The sequence below is a fragment of the Chelonia mydas genome, chromosome 1 (assembly GCF_015237465.2).
Source record: "Chelonia mydas isolate rCheMyd1 chromosome 1, rCheMyd1.pri.v2, whole genome shotgun sequence".
Lineage (NCBI taxonomy): Eukaryota > Metazoa > Chordata > Testudines > Cheloniidae > Chelonia > Chelonia mydas.
Genome location: NC_057849.1, coordinates 141,206,571 through 141,229,163, shown reverse-complemented (window position 1 = coordinate 141,229,163; position 22,593 = coordinate 141,206,571). Strand labels below are relative to the sequence as shown.

The window sequence follows — 22,593 nt, the reverse complement described above, 5'->3', positions numbered from 1 at the left end:
GTCAAACACCTAAAATTTAGGAAATGCCAGAATTAAGGTTGCTTGTGCCTCAATTCAGCCCCCTTGTGTGTTTGCATCATGATACAGTCTTTATTATCATCACATACATTTTTTCACATACCCCCAGAACCCTGCCTCATTTAAAGCACAGGATGAATGGTTCACAACTAATGAGCAGCTAGTCAATATTTTGTTTTATCCTTTCGTTCAACTTGTGGCATCATTCATTATTCACTGTATACAATTCAAACCCTGCTCTGAAATCAGAATTATTACTTTCCTTATGGGCTTTTTTATGGCGCTCATCACTATAGCATTTGAGTACTTCAAAAACATTAAACAAACTATCTTCACAACAGCCCAGTGAGATAAGAAAGTGTTATTACCTCCATTTTACAGATAGGTAACTGAGGCACAGTGAGATTAAGATAAAAAGCATTCACTAATTTTGGGTGCCCTATCTGAGATGCCTCAGACTTAATTTTTCAAAGTACTTAGCATTATATGCTTCATATGCTCAAAGCACAGCTCCTGATTTCACTTGCAGCTGTGAGTACCCAGAAGTTCTACAAATCAGGACCCAGGCTCTCAAGTCAGACACCCAGAAAATAAAGAACACACAATTTGTGACCAGTGAAAAGTTTGGTTTAAGTAATTTGCCTAGCTTCAGATATGAACTCTACGCCAGAGGCAGGGATAAAATCCAGATCTCAAGGACAGCATTCAAATGTCTTAACCATGAGATTATCTTTTCCCTTCCTGCAATTCCCTGCCTCATTCACTGGACCAAGTGGTTCCTCGCCTTAGTTGAATTGGGAAGGCCTTCGGCTTTGGGCGTGCCCAGACCCGCCTGTCCAGTACTCCAGATAGTACACACCTTCCAACTTCTGCAACAAATGAAGTAGGAATCCTGCAGACAAGTCTCCCTCACTACACAAGCCTGATTCATCCCCACAGCAGGTCTACCCTGTGCACTGAATGAGGCAGGGATCTTATGGAAAAAATCATATGGGATTATATAAAGATTGCATCATAATGCACATTGCACAAGGGGGTGAAATTAAGGTTGCCCAGACAGCTTTAATTCTGGCATTGTCTAACTTCTGAGTGCTTGACTGTGCAACCTTGTTAGGTAGGTTTTCTCTGTATAGTTTCTTAGGTTTTTAAAGGAGCAAACCGATAAATCAAACCCCATCATTTGGCTTCGAACTGATACCACATAGGTCACAAACAGGTGTGGAACCTTTAGAGCCACCACACAGACTTCTGCCGCCTGAGCTACTGGAGTAACCGACAGCAATAGCAGATTGTCATCCTCTATGTGGACCAACACAAGACTGGGATAGGCCACACTTTGCCAGTAAGCAAATACAGATATTTGATGACAGCAGAGGAATAGTGAGACTTAGTAGCTTGCGATTCTATTCCAGACTCTGGAGGGGAGTGTACTCTGGTGGGCACAGACTTTTCCTGGTGGGACCATTCCCCCTAAACTTGACCTCTTCTTCACCCTCCCCTCCAACTTGTCCCTTTCTTAGCCCTGTCTCTTCACCACTCCTGGTTTCTCATCCCAATCCCATTCCAAAATTGTGAGTTGGCAACACTGCATCCTATTGAAAACAAATGGGAAGTGCTGGCTATTTTAACAATGGCATCTTAACTCAGGGCAACTTTTGGTTGCTGTTCTGTTCTGAACAATAAGAAAGGGCAGCCATTTTGAATGAGAGAAGATCTTCGTGGAATTCTCTGAAAACTTGCCAGCCTCTGATGAAGTAGAATTTTCAATGATAAAGAAAAATAGAAAAAAATTACCATTAATCCTAAAAGCAATTCTTCAGATGTAGCCTATGCTCAAAATTTCAGTGAATTTTAATTATCTGTGAAGTTTTAGGACTGTGTTATTCTGGTATTCTGATGATTAGAGACACCCCTTCCCCCCCAACCTCCCCCCCCCAAAAGTCTGATACTTTCTTTTAAAGTATTCTTTTAAAGGGACCCATTTTAAAATTAACTTTAGCTCCTAAACTAATGGATCAAGTTGTATATCCACAGAAAATTCATTCTGCACTCAAAAAGTAAGTGTTATACGTTTGGAGAGGATATGCTGTATTTTTCATAAATACCTGGTTTTTGTGCAAAAACTTAGCTATCTAGCCACAACTGGCACCTCCACAATACACTTCAATTGTAAAGCCTTTGTGTTAGAGGCTCTCTCAATTTTTTATGTACTTGGTGCTAACTCAGTTGTTGTTGTCCTTGTGACCAAAGATGACATGGACAATGGTATTAAGTCTTGTGAGTACGTCTTGTGACTAAAAAGACCAATGCATGAATGGCAGTCCTTTCCATATTGAATATATAGTTCAATATTGAGAAAGGGATTAGTCTGTGCCCACTAAATCTACCCGTTTACAAGTCAACCTCTGTGCCTCAGTGATTAACCTCGAACCAAGTAACTCCACTGTTGATTGCTTCTTACAAGGGTGATCTGTTGCTGAGGGCTCCCAGCAGTTAATATTAATATTTTGCACAGCTCCAAGGTGTGCTTCAGTGTGTCCTTGAAGCATTTCTTCCGGCTGCCTTGGGTGCAGAAACCCATTTTCAGTTTGCTGTACAGCAACCACTTTGGCATTCTGGTGTCATCCATCCTCAACATATGACCAGCCCAGCATAAAAAACGGTTACTAACCTTTCTGTAACTTTTATTCTTCAAGATATGTTGCTCATGTCCATTCCAATATAGGCTTGTGTGTGCCCCAAGCACAGTAGCTGGAATTTTCCCCAGCGGCATCTGTTGGGTCGGCTTCAGTGTCCTTTGGTGCTGTGCGCTCATAACGCCGGTATAAAAGGCCCTGCCAACCCCACTCACTTTCAGTTTCTTCTTACCAACTGCCTCCCAAAGAGGGGACAGAGGGTGGGTTTTGGAATGGACATGTGCAACATATTTCAAAGAACAGAAGTTACAGATAGAAGAAAAATGGTTACTAACCGATCTGTAACTTTTGTTCTTCGAGTGCTTGCACATGTACATTCCAATGTAGGTGACTCACAAGCAGTTGTACAGGAGGTGGGTTCAGAGTTCAAGGACAGGCTGACTGTAAGATGGCGCGACCAAAACTGGCATAGTGTCTCATCTGCAGAATAATGGCATAGTGCATTGTGAATATGTGAACTGACAACCAGGTTGCTGCTCTGCAGATGTCCTGAATCGGGACTTGGGCTAGGAAAGCAGCAGAGGCGGCTTGAGACCGTGTGGAGTGAGCTGTTAGATTAGCTGGGAGAAAGAGGTTTGCGAGTTCGTAACATGCCCAGATACAAAAAGTAATCCATGATGAGATTCTCTATGCAATGGGGAGACCCTTCATTCTTCCCACTATCGCTATGAACAGCTACGTAAATCTGCGGAATTGGTCCTTTGTATATAGAAAGTCAGAGCCCATCTAACATCCAATGAGTGGAGGCACTGTTCGTCTCTAGTTGCATGTGTCTTAAGGTAGAAAACTGGTAGGAAGATTTCTTGATTGCAATGTAATTGTGAGATCACCTTTGGAAGGACTGACAGGTGTGGTCACTAGTGGACTTTATCCTGGAAGAAGACCATATGTGGGGGCTCCGATGCGAGGGCCCGGATCTCTGAAACTCTTCTGGCTGAAATGATAGCCACCAGAAAGGCCACTTTCCTGGAAAGGTGTGACAATGAACACACTGCTAGTGACTCAAACGGGCACCCCTTAGGCTTTGATAGGATGAGGTTCAGGTCTCAGGGAGGAATGGGAACTTTAACCTGGGAGTACACCCTTTCCAGGCCTTTGAGAAAATGGATCACCATCTCATGTGAAAAGATGGATTGGTTGTGACTTGGGATGAAAGGTAGAGATGGCTGCCAGGTGAACTTGACAAGAGGGCTAAACTGTGTTGTTTCAGCTCTAAGAGGTATTCAAAGATGAGATGCAGAGATGACTGCAAAGGTGGAATTTGTCATTGGGAGACAATGGAGTTTAGATGGAGAACTGTTTCCATTTTGCAACATAAGCAGCCCTGGTGGACTGCTTTTTTCTGCCCAGTAGGATCTTGTGGACTTGCTCAGAGCAAGATCGCTCCTCTGGATTTAGCCATGGAGCTTCCAAGCCGTCAGATGAAGACAGCTGACCATGGTCTCAGGAGATCAGGGCCAGGTGTAGTGGAAGCCATAATGGTGCCTCCACTGACAGGGTGAATGAATGGTCTCTGGGCCATGCCAGGACTCTGAGAATGACCCACGCTTGGTCCTGCTTGATTTTCATCAGAACCTTGTGGATCAGTGGGATGGGGGAAATGCGTAATACAGGTGCTTTATCCATGGCAACAGAAATGTGTTCCTGAGACACCACGGGCTGTGACCTTTTAGAGAGCAAAACTAGTGGCATTTCTTGCTGTTGAGGATGGCAAACAGGTCTATTAGGGGAGTCCCCAACTCCCTCACGAGTGGAAGATGTCCTTCACGATGTCTGGCCAGAGAAACAACTTGTGGTGTGAGGAGAAAAACCTGCTGAGGTGATCTGCCAGTTGGTTCTGTGCTCCTGGGAGACAGGATGCCGCAAGGCTGATGGAATGAGCAATGCAGAATTCATACTCTTTGGCTGGTACAAAGTACTCACGCTCTATGTGCTTTGCTGTCAGAGGGAGGGAGGCAGGGCTTTGCCACAAGGTTTTGATCAGATCCATAATAGCTTCATTCAGTGGTAGGGCCACTCTAGAGGGGCCCGCTGATGACAAAACGTCTAAGAGACTGTGTTGCCTCCTTGACCACTTCCGCTTGGACTCCCAAGTTCGAGGCTACCTGCTTTAACTAGTCCTGGTATGCTTTGTGGTTGTCTTGTGGCAGGGAGACCCCTTGTGTTACTATTGCCTCATCTGGAGAGAAGGATGGAGGAGGCTAAAATGGGCTGAGGAGCCTCCACTGGTTCCCCAGCATCTGAAGGAGCTTGCAGGGCTTTCTCCTGAGATTCAGTGCTGTGCTCAGTACCAGAGTCCAAATCTGGAATCTCTCGGCACAGGACCGGGGGTGCCCTAGCCTCCAAGACAATGGAGTATGAGCACCTTGAGGGGGTGCCCCATGGTGGGGGAACCCCCAAAGATTCCTAGAGGGCCACTGCATAGCTTCCAGTTGCCATGGACCCGGTGGCCAAACGTTTGGAGGCACTGCTGAACTTGGGGCCGTGGTGGAATAGGAATGGCACAGGGAGCAGCGAGGTCGGCCATGCTGACAAGGGGAATAAAATCCCATCTCCCAGTCCAGTGAGCTGCGGTGCAGAGACCCAGGTGATGATGTGCCTCTTGGTACCGGAGAAGGTCACCAAGGTGGAGATTTTAAGTCTGTCAACAGGGGTTTACCCCTAGACGGCAGCCTCGGCGCTGGGCAAGATCCTGGTGATAACTTCCTGCTGCTTGGTGGCACAGGCAGTGCCAAATCTTGAACCTCCAGGGACACCAGGACTGGCAGGATGAGAAGATCCCCGGCTGCTGCAAAAGCCTCAGGGGTTGACAGCACCGCAACCTGGCTGGTACGCTGTCTGCCCTGAGGAGGTGGCTCCTGCGCAGGTGTCAGAGGAGCTTGCAGCAGCACTGGAGTTGCAAGCACCTGATGATGAGGTGCCAGGGATGAAGAAGGGCCCGAAACGGAACTGGCTATGTCCTGGTCTTCTTTCACCTTTGGCACCAGGGACTGGCTCCTTTCTTGGTGCGTGCGGCACTTTTTCTTTGGCACCAGGGAAGAGGATGGGTGCTGGGAGTCATGAGCCATTGGAGAAGCGCTCTGCACCGAGGCTGAGGTGCTCGCTGCGGAGCCTGAGCACGGCTCCGAGGCAGGTCTTAAGGCTGCCTCCATGAGGCGGACCGTCAGTCGGGCAGCTCAGTCCTTCTTGGTTCAGGATCTAAAGTCTCTGCAGATTTTGCAGCAGTCTTTCCTATGAGCTTCCCCCAAGTACTTGAGACAGCTCAAGTGTGGGTCGTTCAAAGGCACAGACTTACCACAGCAGGTGCACAGCTTGAAACCTGGCGTCTGAGGCATGCCCCAGCACTGGGGAAGTGGATGACCCCGCTAACTAAGCGTGGAGATGTCTGAAACTAGCTAAAACCTAGCAACTAATTTCTAACTATTAAAGAACAAGAACTATTTACACTAAGAAAGGGAGAAAAACAGTAGGAGATGAATTGCCTGAGCAATGAGGGGTTCCAGCAACTGTCACAGGGAGTCAGAAGGAACTGAAAGGGAGCAGGGTCGGCAGGGCCGTTTTTTACCAGCGCTATGAGCATGCGGCACCAGATGGTGCTGGAGCCGACCCAACCAATACCGGTAGGGGAAAAAATTCTGTGCTCACGGCATGCACACACCTATGTTGGAATGGACATGTGCAAGCACTCAAAGAAGAACTGTGATGTGATGAGCATGGCTTCAATCCCTGTGGAATGGCTGTGTTCCAGAACCGCTTTATTGGTAACTTTATCCTGACATCTGATGGAGAGTATGGCACGCAGATGTCATAAATGGTGACTTTTGGTTTCACTGGGGGTTCCTCTGACGTAGGTTGATACACGACTTCTATCTTTTTAAGTCTGATTGCCAGCCTGTACCTTTTTACAGGCTCTGTGAATCTGTCCATAATCAATTGTATCTCTTCTTGAGTATGTGCATCTAGAGTACAGTCATCTGCATACAGCAGCTCATGAACAATTGCCTCAAACATTTCCGTAGACGATTGCGGCCTGTTCAGGTTGAATAATTTTCCAGAGGATTGGAAACATATCCCGATTCTGGCATTCAGGTCTCATCAAGTATTGCTGCATAGAAGAGATTGAGCAGGACGGGACCAATTATGCAGCCCTGCTTAATACCATTAGTGATAGGAAGCAACACAACGCTATTGTGACTGTCAGTTTGTTCATTTTCTGACTGCACGGGTGCATGGCCTTGCAGATACGGTAGTCACGTCAGATTCTGTGGAAGCAGACAATTTTTAGGGTACCTTTTCTATCCCCTTCTCTACACAGGGTTAGTAGCGTAATCCTGAAAATGGCTGCTCAGGTGCCCAAGATGTTGCCAAAACATCTTCCAGTATGGTACCAAGAAACCAATGTCATGGGCTGCCTACATGCAGATCTGCAGCTACAACTGCCAGTGTCACCATGCCTGTCACTTCATCGCTAGCTCCTCACTGTAGGACTTTCCTCCATCACCAGAACACACAAGTTATTTTCAGTGGTGATGGCATACGTCACACCATCCACACACTCTCACCCATTCTCCTGAAATCCAGTGGCATGCATTTCCAAGGTGAATGGCCAGGGTTGATGCAGGCTATAGCTGTTGATATGGATTAATTCCATGTGTCCTCTCCAGCAACAGACAACTACTATGCCTGCATCCACTTTTGCTATGTCGTTGTAGCACTCTCTTCCACACAGAAACCATTGTGGTCTTCCCTACCAACCCGGTAGCTGGGGGCATATGGGTTAGTGAATAGAAGGACATATTCCATGTGCCAATGGACTTGCTCGTTATATCTTTGGGGCCCCATGCTACCATGACATCACTGGAAGAATTAGCCTGGATTCACCAGGGCCCAGTTACCAGTTGGTACCACTCAGATGTACTGCCAGGGTCTTGCCCGGGGAAAGGCTATGTACCAGTAGGGAGGACTTACACACTCAGCCTCCTTTTCACTGAAATGAGGCTGGCTGCAGCCAGTGACAATCGTAGTAGAATACCTATACTGGTCACAGGCACTAGCTACTTCACACAGCCCTGTGCCACAGCCCTAAGCAAGTATAGTATGCTGTTATAGATAATAAAAATATATGGATAAGAACATAAGAACAGCCATACTGGGTCAGAGCAATGATCCATCTAGCCCAGTCTCCCGTCTTCTGACAGTGGCCAATGCCTGGTGTTTCAAAGGGAATGAACAGAACCGGCAATCATCAAGGATCTAAGCCCTGTCATCCAGTCACAGCATCTGGCAGTCAGAGGCTTAGGGATAAACAGAGCATGGGGTTACATCCCTGACCGTCTTGGCTTATAGCCATTGATGGACCTATCCTCCATGAATTTATCTAGTTGTACTGAATTCTTTTTTGAACCAGTTACCGTTTTGGCCTTCACAGCATAACCTGGTAACAAGCTCCATAGGTTGACTGTGTGTTGTCTGAAGAAGTACTTCCCTTTGTTTGTTTTAAACCTGTTGCCTATTAATTTCCTTGGGTGACTCCTGCTTCTTGTGTTACATGAAGGGGTACTTGGCACTTCCTCATTCACTTTCTCCACACCTGTCATGATTTTATAGATCTCTTATTATATCCCCTCTTAGTCGTCTCTTTTCCAAGCTGAACAGTCCCAGTCTTTTTAATCCCCCCCATACCCTTAAATAATTTTTGTTGCCTTTTCCATTTCTAATATCATTTTTTGAGATGGGGCGACCAGAACAGCATGCAATATTCAGGGTGTGGGAGTATCATGGATTTATATATTGGCATTATGATGTTTTATCTATCCGTCCCTTTCCTAATGGTTCCTAACACTGTTAGATTTTTGACTGCTGCTGCACACTGTGTGGATGTTTCAGACAATTACCCACAATGACTCCAAGATCTTTTTCTTGAGCGGTACAGCCAATTTAGACCCCACCATTTTGTATGTATAGCTGGGATTACGTTTTCCAATGTGCACTACTTTGCATTTATCAACACTGCCATTTTGTTGCCCAATTACCTAGTTTTGGGAGATCCCTTTGTAACTCTCCTCAGTCAGCTTTGGACTTAACTGTCTTGAGCAAATCTGTATCATCTGCAAACTTTGCATCTCACTATTTACTGCTTTTTCATTTATAAATATGTTGAACAACACTGATCCTTGGGGGAAGGACAGGGGGGCCTCTCAATTCTGAAAACTGACCATTTATTCCGACCTTTTGTTTCCTGTCTTTTAACCAGTTACTCATCCATGAGGGGATTATATACACACACATAAAACACACACACACACACACATATAAAATAGCCTTTCCTTCTGAAAGTGGCATCAGAGGACTTGAAAGGATTTGAAGCTGAAATAATGCTTGAAAGTTATCTTCCACAAAACTGCACAATGTACCTTAGTTATAGCTCAGAATAATAAAAATAAGGTACGCTAAGGTATTTGTATCTGGTAACGTACTGCAACATTTTTGTTTCTACTTCTCCAAAAATTTTCAACTCTTATTTATTGTAGGGCTTGTAACGAATATAAAAAATTGTCATACTAGATCAGACACAGGCATCTGGGTCCCCTTAGTCTAATATCTTGTCGCTGACAGTCATAGGCACCAGATATTTCTGAGGAATCACCAAGAAAACCCGTACTAGCGGGAGGTGGATAATCCATCCCTGATAAAGGTTTTATTCTAATCTCTGTTATAGTTTGGCTACAGAGAGACCTAATGCATGGCAGGCCAAGGTGTGAATCTGCAGTGCACTAGCTTGCCTCTCTCTAACTGGTCATGTGGACCCAGCCACCATGCACTAAAAGTTCCGTGCTGAGCACAGTATGTATCTTTCAGTGCCTGGTAGAGGGTCCCCATGGCCCTTTAGTGAGTGGCAAGATAGAGTGCTACAGATTTACACCTGGCTTGCCACACACAAATGTCTTAATCCCTGAAGCATGAGATGTTATAGCCCTTCCAACATTTTTGTTAGCATTAACTATTATAATTCTGGACATTGTTGTTTGCCACATAGAATGTCCAAACCCTTTTCAAATTTTGCTAAATTCTTGGTCTCAATGACATAATGTGGCAATGAGAGCCACAGCCTAATTACAAGTTATGTGAAAAAGTATTTCCTTTTATTGACTCTGAATTTGCTACCTTTCACTTCCACTGAAAGTCCTCTTGTTCTTGTGTTATGAGACAAAGAATAGAAGCTCCTACTCTACCGCTCTATGTAATTTATTTTTCCATATACTTTTATCATGCCCCTATACACTTTCAAATAGAAACAATCCCCAATCTTTTAAAATCTCTTGGCATATGAGCTTTTCCATATCCCTAGTCATTCTCATTGCCCTTTTCTGAACCCTCTCTCATTCTGCAATATCCTTTCTGAAACAGGATGATCAGTACTCCACCCAGTATTACAGACAAGAATGCACCACTGATTTATATAATAGCAATAATATTTTCCATATTATTCTCCTTATGCATCCTAACTACTTGTTTGCTCTTTTGGCTGTGACTGAAGATTGAACAGACATCTTAACTGAACTGTCCACAATGATGCCCAACTCCCTTTCCTGAGCTGATAGTTAACCCAGAACGCCGTAAGATGTACAGATAGTTCATTCTCTTCCTTCCAATATGAATGAGTCTGCATTTATCAGCACTGACCTGAGTCTGTCATTGGGCTGCCTAAACACCTAATTTCACCCTCTGAAGTTCATCATAGCAAAATCCAGCGAATACTATGTTAAATAATCTTGCTGCATCTACACATGTTACTTCACTGCTCACCCACCTTTCCAGATCATTCATCCATCTATATCTATATATTTTTTTAAACGTTGCACTTATCTGCTATGTATAGTACAGTGCAATGTGTAAACTCTTGGCATGGAAACAACTTACAAATACATATATATTTATAGATATTGTGAACTGGTGAATTTTGACTAATCTTAGGGAGTTTAACAATCACTAAGGTGACACTGACCCTTTAAGTTCCAAATCCCACAGCTCCAAATGTCTCCTTTTCCTGGTGGTCCAGGATGACATCTCAGGCAAGTCCACTGTTCCTAGGGAAGCAGGCCCCAGCCCATGCCCAACTCAACACCTTTTCCCCAAGGTGAAAGTCTTTTCTCCTGGTCCTTTCTGGAACTCTTCTTACCCTTGGCATTCCTTCAGCTTCCAGTTTTCATGGGTGTTGCCTCTCCTCCTCCTCTCTCTTTCTGGAATGGGCTGGGTCTGGCTTATATAGACTCCAGAACCTTCCCATTACCAGCAGGCTGTGAGAGCATTGGTTAATTGGATCCATCTGCTTGGGTTTTTTTTGTGTGTGTTTTCTCCCTGCATGTGACAGTTTACGTCATATACATAAACAGGATTATTTTATATTGCAGTAATGCCTAAAGTCCCCAGTAGGAGTCTGGGGCCCACTGTGCAAGGGAACGTAATAGAGGAAGACACAGTCCCAGCCTCAAAGATTTTATGATCTAAAATGACAAAACAGATGAAGATGGGGAAAAAGGACAATTACAAGCAAAGTGCCCAAGATCATGACAAGTGCCCATTATGTTAGCTCTGTGTCTTAAAAAATCAGTTTACTTATATTACAAAAACTTTGTTGGTTTTTTGGCAGGAAGCCAAGATGAGGAAGAAAGAGGAATGACTAATGGGAGGGCGAAACTGAAGATAAAGAAGTGAGAAAGAGGGAAAGACAGAAGAGAAGAAGATGAGAAGCATAATGAACACAGACAGTGAGATTGGGCGGCTCAAGAGTTGCAGTGGTAAGCGGGATGGAACAAAGGGAAAGGACAATCAATGATAAAATAGTAAGTGATAAAAGAAAGTCCGCTGCCAAAAATTCAGTTTAAGTGATAAATATGTAAGGAGGTTTATGCCTTCAAACTGCTAACTTCTCCCCATTTTGAGAGAGGGGGAGGTAGATATGAGGCTAGGCCCACTGCGTGGGGAAATCGGTCTGGATCTGGTATGGGATAATAGAAGGGCTAGAAAGCCTCAGCTTAATTCTTAGCTCTGAGCTGTAGCGGATGCTGGGTGGTTTAAAAAAAAGGAACGTGAAGGTCTGAGGATTTCCATATCCCCCAACCCCACCTCAGCTGTGGATGAGGAAAGCAGAGGCTATTGACCTGTTGAGAAGCCATGTAGAGCAGCGTAAATGTTTTATGGCATGTGTTTTGGGATGACCATATTACTCATGTAAAGCAAACCTTTTCTAGGGGGTGTAAAAACTGGCACATATTCAAAGCTGTTCAGAGGTTTGGAATGTGATAAATCCCACAGGAGCTAAATATGTGGATAGAGTGCTGGTGAGGTTGCCAAAAGTATGTGATAACTGTAATTTATCACATGATTGATTTTCTTTTAGCATGGATCTGATTGCTACCTATGTCATAAATGTATGCTTATACACACACACACACACACACACACACACAGTAAAAGCCATGTGATAAGCTGAATTTGCAATGCGCTTTTGATCACCTTACCCACTTTGCTCACTAAAATCTCTCCATTGAGAGTACAGCCAGTGTCCCAAATCTCTCATCAGCTGTGAATAGCTTCAAACAACAGTTTTAATTTGCTTTTAAAAGAAAGCTGTCAAACAAGTGTTTCCTGCTTTACCCACATAATATCTGGTTTAGAGGAAGATGCACTGAGACAGGAACCAGGGTATCTGTGGTTCTGATTTCATCTATTCTACTGAGTGCTATTAATATTTCTGTGGGCTTCACAACTGTTATTACTGCCCAAGGCCTTAAGACATGGTAAATGACCATTCATCTCATTTGATTAATAACGTGAGAGAGATTGCACACAGTAATTTCAGGCAGAGGCAGGAAGAGCTCTCTAATATGGCAAAGCTAAGTCTTATCGATGTTGCCTTCCAGAGACAGAAATAGAACCTAAGATTCCACAGCTCTTTCACAGAGTTATGTAGTCCAATGGCAAAGTGTGCTCTGTCCCAGACTACAGTGGCTGGTCCGCATAAAGGATGGCAGCCTACTTCCACGAGCAGTTGCTTCTTTAGCTTAAGTGGAAAATATTTGTGCTGTGAATCTTAAACTCCTGGGTTCAAAACCCGTGATCACTTTTGCAAGAGAAAAAAATAGCATGTGAGCCAGTAATTAAATCATCAGTTCGGACCCTTGGGCACACTCGGACCAAATTTCATGCTATTGAATTTATTCTATTGCCATGAAATAGCTTTTATTCTTTTCCCCCACACATAGATACACATGTAGCTGAAAATACTTCTGACTTTGGCAAAGACTTTAAAATACCAAGTGACATTAAATATGATTCCCAAGAGATGGTTTTCTTTTATTTTGTTATGCTCTCCAGGAGGTTTGTGTCCTCACTCCCTGAGCTTTGGCTCCTGCAACATCATCTGGGAAGCCTGCTCAGAACCCTTTTCCCCCAAAGTGTAACATGGCAGGGCGCTTGAGTTTAACTCCCCTGACTTTGGCTGTTGTGTTGATCCCATGGCAGCCCTGCTGGACTACCAATACGTCGAGCTCACCTTCCTGCATCTTGCTGGCTGCAAGCTAGACTTCAGTTTTCTCACTGACCCACTGCTGCTTGGCTCTGTGGAATACTGCAGGGAACATCACCAAAGTTCAATTAACTTCCCCTTGTGGGGAACGCTAGAGAGAAAGAGGCAACTGCAGGCAGGCAGGCAGGCAGGCAGACGTCAAAGTGCCATGTGGCTGGCTACAATAAGACCTGAAGTTCTATAACAAACATGCTGAAATCCATGGATCTCAGAAAAATGCCAGATTTTGCAGCCACAGAATTGCAGAGTCAACAGGATCTCAACTGAGATGAATGGGACAATTAACACCCATTGTTATTCTCAGACATTCTGCAGAGTCAGACAGAAAAAAAACAACATCAGTTTATGCTCTGTTCATATTTTTTAGGTTTTCTTTGCCATGATAAGGACTAGAGACTTGAGATTTTTCTAGATGCTGAATTTGGTGTAATAAGAGTTAAAAAGTGGCAGAATTCATACAATTCAATGTATGGCCCCAGGCTTTATCAACACTATTGACACACTGCTCTATCATCCTCTCACCACAGAATCCAAATATTAATGAACTTTATCTTCACAACACCTGAGTTGAAATGGCGCTATCCCTATTTTACAGATGAAGAACTGAGACACAGTGAGCTTAAGACCAATATTTGTCAAAATTTAATTTTTCAAAGTATTTATTTTATGGTACTTTTTACACTCAAAGCACATCCCCAATGGACTTCACTTGCTGTTGTGAGTGGAGCTGGTTGGCAATTTTTGGCATTTTTTTTAAAAACAGGAAAATACTAATTAATCAAAACCAAAACATTTCATTCAAATGTATCAGTTTCAACCAAACTTTCATTGGGAAGATTTTTCAGATGCACACTCCTTTTAACTCCTGCAACAAAGGAGGCTGAAGGCCCTACAGAAAACACAGTCTCATTCAGTGCACCAGCCAAATTCGTTTCCAGAACATGAACTCTCCTGTGCACTGAATGAGGGAGGGAGCCTGTGGAAAAAATAGTGTGTGAGATCATGTAATTAAGGATGTACCATAATGTATATGCACAAGGGGGCCAAATTAAGGTTGCACAGCCACCTTATTTCTGGCATTTCCTGATTTCTGAGCATTTGACTTTGCAATCTTAACAACGCCTTCTTAACACTGGAAATAATAAACAAAAAACTAACTTCTTAAAAAAGCAAACTGAACTCCCACCAAGAAATACTATCATATGGAATCAGTGACGCCCCCTCACCATTGGATCATGAGAAAAGCTGGGCCCTTTAGATCCACATTAGACCTCCACCACTTGAGCAAATGGAGTAACTGGCAGAAGAAAGCTATTATCTTCTTCGAGAGGGATGGAGACCCACTTTGCCAGTGGATTTTACAGCTATTTTCTGGACAGCAAGTGAATGAAGAATCCCAGGAATCCTGAGTCCAAGTCTAGGTTTTGGACAGAAATGTGTTCTTGTAGTAGTTATAAACCCTTCTGCCCATCTCCCCTGACTCTTGTCCCCTACAACTCTCCAGTTCCATCCCCACTGACCCCCTGCTCCTGTCCTCTCCAGTTGCCTCATGGCAGCCAAGCATCCAAAGATTTTCCTCTGACAATCCTGTGGCTCCTTGACAGCCTTCCTGATCAGGTGTGTTTATAGTCTATAAGCATGTAGAAAAGATGAATTGTCACAGCAATAGGCATGCTCTTGTTGCACTCTTCCCACATTCAATAAAATAGCATGTTCATACAACAACAGAATAAGTAGTTGCAGATAATACACTCACTGGTGGATCACCCAAATAGTGACTAATGAAATCACAAATTCTGTTCTTTGCCCGGTAGCCACATACACACTAAGCTGAGTAGATCCCCCTCCTCACTAAGCACATGAGTAATTTTCACACTATTCTATCATCTCTTGTAGATTAGATTTTGAGAACGTGGGGACACTGAACTCCCTTTGTTAGTCCAAAAGGACATAGGATTTCAATACAGAATCAACCAAATCAGCATACAAAAAAAATATACGTGTACTGGGTTAAACACCTAAATGGATCAAAACAGAGTTACAAACACCAGTAGTATTTCATATTAGGAATAACAAAATCGAAGAAAACATGCACTGGTAGGCCCAATTTTAATTAAATCTTTGTTATAAAAACAAAACTAATGAAAATAATATGAAATGCATGATACCATTATATAAAAGGTGGTATGTCTATTCACTAAGGAAACATTTCACTTTTGATATTAAGTACACACCTCCCTCCCCACATAGCCATATATATAACTACACACAAAGAACTATGTTAAAGACCACTATCAAGGTTGCAGATAATACTCAAACACTCAAAATTAGGAAATGCCAGAATTAAGGTTGCCCCTGGTCCCTTTGTACATATGCCTGATGATGCAGTCTTCAATTATATGATCATTACTATTTTTTCCCCCCACAAGATCTTCGCCTCATTCAGTGCACAGGCTGGACTGCGGGAATTAATCAGGTTTGTGTAGTTAATAAGGTTGTTGCCTATCTGTAGGACACTGTCTCATTTATTGCTGAAATTGGAAGGTGCGTAGTAAATGAGGCAGGAAAACTCAGAAAGAGAAAGGATGGTCTCATGGTTAAGGCAATGGAATGCCACCCTGAAGAACCCGATTCTACCATCTCCTCTGACAGGGTTCTTACATGATGCTGGCCAAGTCACTTACACCAGAATTTTCACAAGTGGCCACTGTGAGTCACTTATTTTCTGGAGTTATTCAGGATCAGTTTTGCAGAAGTGCTAAACAGTCCCATCTGCAATGGAGGTCAATGGGATCTCTGCTCTGAGTATATAAAATATTATAAATTATTAAGTATTCTGAAATATCAGGCCCTATACGTCTTAGAGGGGAGAGGGATAGCTTAGTGGTTTGAGCATTGGCCTGCTAAACCCAAGGTTGTGAGTTCAATCCCTGAGGGGGCCATTTAGGGATCTGGGGCAAAAATTGGGGATTGGTCCTGCTTTGAGCAGGGGGTTGGACTGAGGTCCCTTCCAACCCTGATATTCTATGATTCTAAATTGGGCACTCAAAATTAGTGCACACGCCTGGTGATTTTAAACTAATTTCTCTGCACTTCAGTGTAAAAGTGTGTAAAATAGGAATACCACTACCACCTCACCATACAGGAGATGTATTACGAAGATAGTTCTTTACAAATGTTAATAAATTTAAGATGACAGCAGCATAAAAACATATGAGGAAATTAATAATTCTGCATTCAGTTCAGAATTTGGATGGTACATAGTAAATAATACAAGAACCTACACACTGAATAAAGGATAAAATGTTCTTTGCAGTGTTGTCTCTTTCACCAACAGTGGTCCTAATAGAAGATATTACCTTAGTCAACTTGTCACAGGGATAAGAATATAAATAAATAGTGAATAACTTATTCATTCACTAAATGATGGGGTACTGTGGAAAAAAATAGTATCTGATCTTGTAATCAAAGACTATATCACAATGCACATACCAAAAGGGGCTGAATTAAGGTTCCACAGGAAGCCTTAATACTGTTTCCTAAATTTTGAACGTTTGACTTTGTATATTAAACATTTTAACATTTTTTAAATGTAAAGTCCTGAGTTAAACACAATAATCTTAACTACTGAAAAAAACAAAAAAAGTTTCAGCATGGGGAAACATACTGACCCACCCACATAAATCAACAGATCCACAGCACAATCCTCTACCACTTGAGCTAGTAGGCTGTCATCTTCTATGTGGACATTCCAATAGAAGTGGTGGAGATATTTTGCCATTCCCTCTGACCGTCTCCACACAGCTATTTGACAGATAGCAAAGGAATGTCAAAACTCCAGAATAAAAAGTACAATTCAAGGTTCTGTAGTGCAGTGGTTCTCTAAAGATTACAGACCCTTCTCTGTCCCTGTCCTTTTGCACATATCCTCCCCACCCCACCCAGATATCCCCCTCCATCTCTTATCATTCCCCTGGCTCCTTCTCATGTTCTCCTCACTCCCACATCCTCCCCTCACCTAGCTCCTAGCCCCCCTATCTTCTGATTCCATCTGTTTCTGCCCAGTCCCCATCTTGGAGGTTTCTGGGGTTCCTTTCCACCCTACATTCGAGTCAGGTGGCTTTCTCCTCCTCCTCCTCCACACTGCTCAGGAATCAGCACGGGGAGCATTGAGAATACAGGAGAGACCAGTTGCCCGCTTTCAGTTTTGGTACCCAGCACCATAGCATCTGGAACAGCAATTATTATTGCAGCAGAAGTTCTGGAGCCCCAGTGATGAAGCCCATTCAATCATTAAGTGGGGAATTATGCAAGTACAGTTCAGTTGCAGACTGGCGCTGGGCGAGTATGGACCAGATGGACCACCCTTGGTACAGGCAGAATCATCAGAACATTTAGCTGCCAAACTCTACAAGTCTCTTGCATGACCATGAATGAACTGAAATTTTTCAGAGGTTTATAAGTTGGCAAAATTTGAGTGAATTTTCCCAGGGATGACAAAAGGCACATCCCGGACAAGCGGGTGACCTCTCTGCCAAATTTTGAGTTCCTGCTCGAAAGTATGAAGGCACTGGCACATCTCAATGAAACAGCTAAAAATTTTAAATAAAAACCCACACACGGGCAAAACATTTCCCACAATCTCATTCTTGGAAATGGCTGAACCACTTTTGCTGAAACTTAAAAAAAAAAAAAAAATCAGCTTCAAGCAGACACCTAATATAGAAAATGTCAGTCTGAACAGTTAAATTTTGGAAAAATTGTAATTAACTGAAAGCAGGGTCTTGCAATGGGAAGTGTCAGGCAACCTTATATTACAGGTGGCATCTCTAGTTATGTGTAAAGCTTAATAAAGGTTGCTCTGAAGCGTGTGGAAAAAAAATTACTAGGGACAGGTTCCTGGGCCCTAAACAGCAGTAAGGCCCTTAGCGTTTTGTAAGAAGTAATGTACAAGACACTGTCAGTGTGGCAGAGACAGCTGCAAGGTTCAGTTGAGCCCCAATCAACTGGCTGCTGAGTGATCTGTGCTTTAAAATACAAAGGCCACATATTCAGTCAAAACAACGTAGTTTAACAATAGGCAAATATGGTTTGCATCAGCCTGTATGGATGAAGCCAAATCATGTAACAAGCAGGGTTTGAATAGTATTTTCAAATGGACTGAAGCAAAGCCATCCACTATCATTCCTTGATCTCCAAATATCTGCTATCTTTTTCAAAGCATAGGACAAAATGGCACTGGTTGTCAGATTAAATCTTCTTGAAACATAGAGGCAAGTTATTTCTCTCTTAAACTAGAGCTCTTCTATTCTGTAAGAAGCCAAGATTTTATTTTGTTTATACGGTGCAAATAAAGCTTGAATAAAGAATACCTGAAAAATGCTTTAGCCCAGGTAGAGGATGTTATTCCATGGCTATTGCACGTTTTTTGAAAACGTAGTTTTAGCCGAGTTTGGCAACAATCAATTTCAATTACGAGAGTTTAACAACTGTTGTGAACAGAATTGTTTTGGTTGTATAGAAAGCACCAAAGACAAATAGGATGAGGGAAAAGAGAGATGAAATCTGCACAAAACTTAATTTCACAGATTGCTCAGTACAAGTTTTCAGGAGAACCCATATGATACTCCCATTTATTTTCAAGGTTCCATTACTGATATGAAATGGAAATTTGAGGAAAGTTAGAATAAGTGGTGGCACTTCTTTAATACAAGTGGTGTACTTTCTTCACGCCTTTCACTGATTGAAGTTTCTCTATTTTCCTATGGATGTATTATTTTCAACTTTTTTCCATTGTAAAAAATATTTTTGACTCTTTCCATTCTTATCAAGTGTTCTGAAAGCTTGATTTAAAAAAAAAAAACAAAAACCCTGCAGAGAGTTTAAAAGGAAGGAAGGTCTAGTGGGTAAGGCATTGGGATTCAGTCTTTGTAACAGACTTCTTCAGAAAAATCACTGTCTCAGTTTTCCCCATCTGTAAAATGGAGATAATATTTCCCTTTACCATAGGAGTGTTCTAAGGATAAAATAGTTAATGAGTTGCTCCGTTACTCTGGCAATAAGTGATATGCAAAAGAATATACATACAAAAACAAAAAGTGTTTTACTTCATGTTGATACTATTTTTAAAATAATCTATTTAACATTTACAAACCACATACAAAATTATAGGAGTTAAATCTTTATGGTAATATTTCTCTAACACTTAGTATGACTTTTCACTTGAGATGATTTTTAATTCATGAAAAGCCTAAGTGTACCCCATTACAAAAGTATAAAAAATAAATTATGGTGCAGAAAACTTATACAGGCTATCCTTGAAGCATACACTTCCAGTGCAGAAAGTATTTTAAACAAGAGTCTTTAGACTAACAGATGCTAGAAACACAGAGGCAGATCTGATCCTTGTAAGCAACTAGAATTTGTAGTTTAACTCATTCTGACATTTGACAAACACGTCAATACAAAAAGGAGTAACAATTTATTCACACACAGGCAAGCAGTCATTGTAACTACAGTAATGGAAACCAAAAGAGAGAAAAAAGAAGTGTTAGGTGTACTAAGTAAACAAAAACAAAGTAGGAAAGAAAAGAACCCTATATCCATTACATGAAAATACTTTATCCAGACACATGGTCACGTCCAGATTGATCCTGCAGCAGGATCTGCTAGCCCAAGTCCGTTTGGAGTCGATTGAACTCAATGGGACTCCATACAAGTGCTCCAGTCCGTGCTACTGGCTCCCATTGCAGGAGCTAGTCCTTAACTTGCTATCCAGATGAATTACTTGAAAATTTTCAGCTCCTGACAATGAATCTTTTAACCACAACTCCTAAGATGAGGGAACTCCTAACTCAACTACGGAATGAACACATCACCTACTGTAAAAATGCTAACAAAATATAAAAAACCAGAATTTCAATTCTGTAAACACTTCTCTGTAGTATGCCTTGGGTGAAAAACACTGATACATTTAGCCTAAATATTTTACTACAATCTTCAATTAAACTCTAGCTTAAAAATTCCTACTAGCACCTCTCCTAAGCAAAGTTTAAACCTATTCTTTTAATCAGAACTACATAGCATATTTTTGTTTCTCTTTTTTGTTTACACGGAAAAAACATTCAAGATATAAAATTATTAAAAGACACAATCTTAATATGCAGTTTGGTAAAGTTCAAGTCAGTCTTTGAACAACACATTTATCTAGCCAGTAAAGCTTGTGTTAATGCGATGTAAGAGTTTGGCAAATTCAACTCTAATGGAGCATAAAAGTGCTTTTGCTTGAAAGTGAGATCACACTTTTAAAAATTCAAAGCATGATCATTTTTTTTTTTTTCCAGGAACAATCTGATACAAGCAGCAAAGCTTAAATAAACTAGAAACATTTCAAATGATCCATAAAGGATTAATAAGCACTGCAGGAAGTCCTATAGGCTCAGCGTATACATTTTCCATCTTTTTCCTCCCACGACGGGCATGACACGAAATACTGAACAGAACTCAAAGTTTCAAAGTCACCAAATGTTAAGGTCTGCAAGCTTTGATACGAAGGTGGAGTGGGGTCACCATCTTGGACTTCTTAATTTAAATAGATAACAAAATATTGATTTTATTAGCATAATAATTCTGCAAATTATGGCACTTCACAACATTCTTTCTACTTACAAATAGACAAATGGACAAAAGCAAAACCAAGTCAAAAGGCGTAGTAGTGAGCTACAGGCCACTAATATAACAAGAACAAAATGACAGCTATTATTTTGGCAGAAATAATCTATGCTGAAACACAAAACACACATGCACACAATTTCTTTCAATACAATTTTCTTGTCTTCCCACTGACTTCTATGATTACCACAGAAAGCAGGGTTCTAAACACATTTCTCAATTGAATCTTCAATCAATAACAGTAAAAATTTGAGATAGGAGATATGGGAAAATGCATTATAGCATTAGTAACTGTTGGCAAAATAGGTTGAGCTTATCAATATGCATAAAAGTTGTAGGGAAGAAAAATCAGTAATATAACAGACCATGTATTTTTATTTAATCCAAATGGCTAGAAAAGAGAAAATCTCAACAGTGACTATTCCTAGGCCAAGTCAAATCATGTAGTCACATTTTCATTTGTTTTGAGGTGGTAACTATTATACAAACATTGTTGTAGTACGATGCTCTTATGACTGTTTAAAAAAATGATAAGTTTGAATTACCAACTGAAGTAAAGTATACCTGAACATTAATAATAATGTTATTAAATCATCAAAACTTTATGGGTTAATTAGTTTGGTTACTTCTGTACATTATTTAAGTGGTTGTATCTAGTAATCTTGGTTTCACCCTTCTGGAAAAATAGAGAGAGAGAGAGAGAGAGAGAGAGAGAGAAGTCTGGAAGGAAAAAAGTCTGATCCCAAATGGAGGTCAGTCTGACCTAAATATACTCCCTTTAAAATAAGTTTGAACTCTTACCACTAAACACTGAAGTAAGAGAAAACCCAAACAACTAAACACAATTGTTCATTTCAAATTTGAGAGTTCCCCAGTGTGGGGAAATGGAAAAGTTTAGCTTCTGCTAGGACTGCCAGATTATATATGCTTTCTAAATTCTCTCTCCCCCCCACTTTTTTTTTTTAAATTGATATTATAAATTGTTTACCTGGTTACATATAAATTGGGGAGGAGGGGTTGTCGGTACCATAGAGGACAGGAAAAAAAATTAATATGGAATTTTACTTTAGAAAAATGCAATATTAGAGAAATAGAAAAATATTAAAAAAGAATGACTGGATAACAACAATACAGAAAAAAGGGATGATAAATGTGAGCTCACGGTAAGAGACTGAAGCAGAAAGGTAAAAATTATGCTAAAATAATACGCTAATCAAAAAGGAGTAGTGAATGAGAGGGAAGGAGTAGAAAAAATTGCATGAAGGACTAAAGGTAATCATTTCTCTCCTCATAGCATCTATGAGGCCTTACTTACTGTGTACAACTCTGGGCACATCACTATAAAAATGAACAGTGATAAAAGAGAAGCTAAAGAATAGCAAAGGTTAGAGGATAGAAAGATATGAAGTCTGAAGACAAACATTTCTATAGCCTAAACAAATTAGGTCCAATGTGGATACTGTAGCACACTACAAATACTTGAACAAAACCATAAAGGGAGAAACCGATTTGAGATTGACCACTGGCATATTACTTAAAATAAAGAATTTAACCAAAGGAGGACAAGTTTAGACTAGCTAGACGGGAAAACACTTTTTTAATAGTAAGATTAAACTAAAC

General features: G+C 41.5%; 1 protein-coding gene across 6 annotated transcripts in view; it reads right to left on the bottom strand.

The window, feature by feature from the left end:
- Nucleotides 1-22,593, bottom strand: part of POLA1 (DNA polymerase alpha 1, catalytic subunit) — a 349,214-nt gene that overhangs the window by 122,409 nt on the left and 204,212 nt on the right. The window contains exon 35 of one of the 6 annotated variants that reach the window (XM_043538001.1): nucleotides 13,051-13,611. The exons of 4 other annotated variants lie outside the window; for them this stretch is intronic. In XM_043538001.1, the coding sequence (XP_043393936.1) occupies nucleotides 13,603-13,611 (9 nt within the window). In that variant the 3' untranslated portion in view covers nucleotides 13,051-13,602. Of the gene's footprint in view, nucleotides 1-13,050; nucleotides 13,612-17,358; nucleotides 20,884-22,593 lie in introns of those variants that run through there. One more of the 6 variants, XM_043538000.1, reaches the window with a different exon arrangement.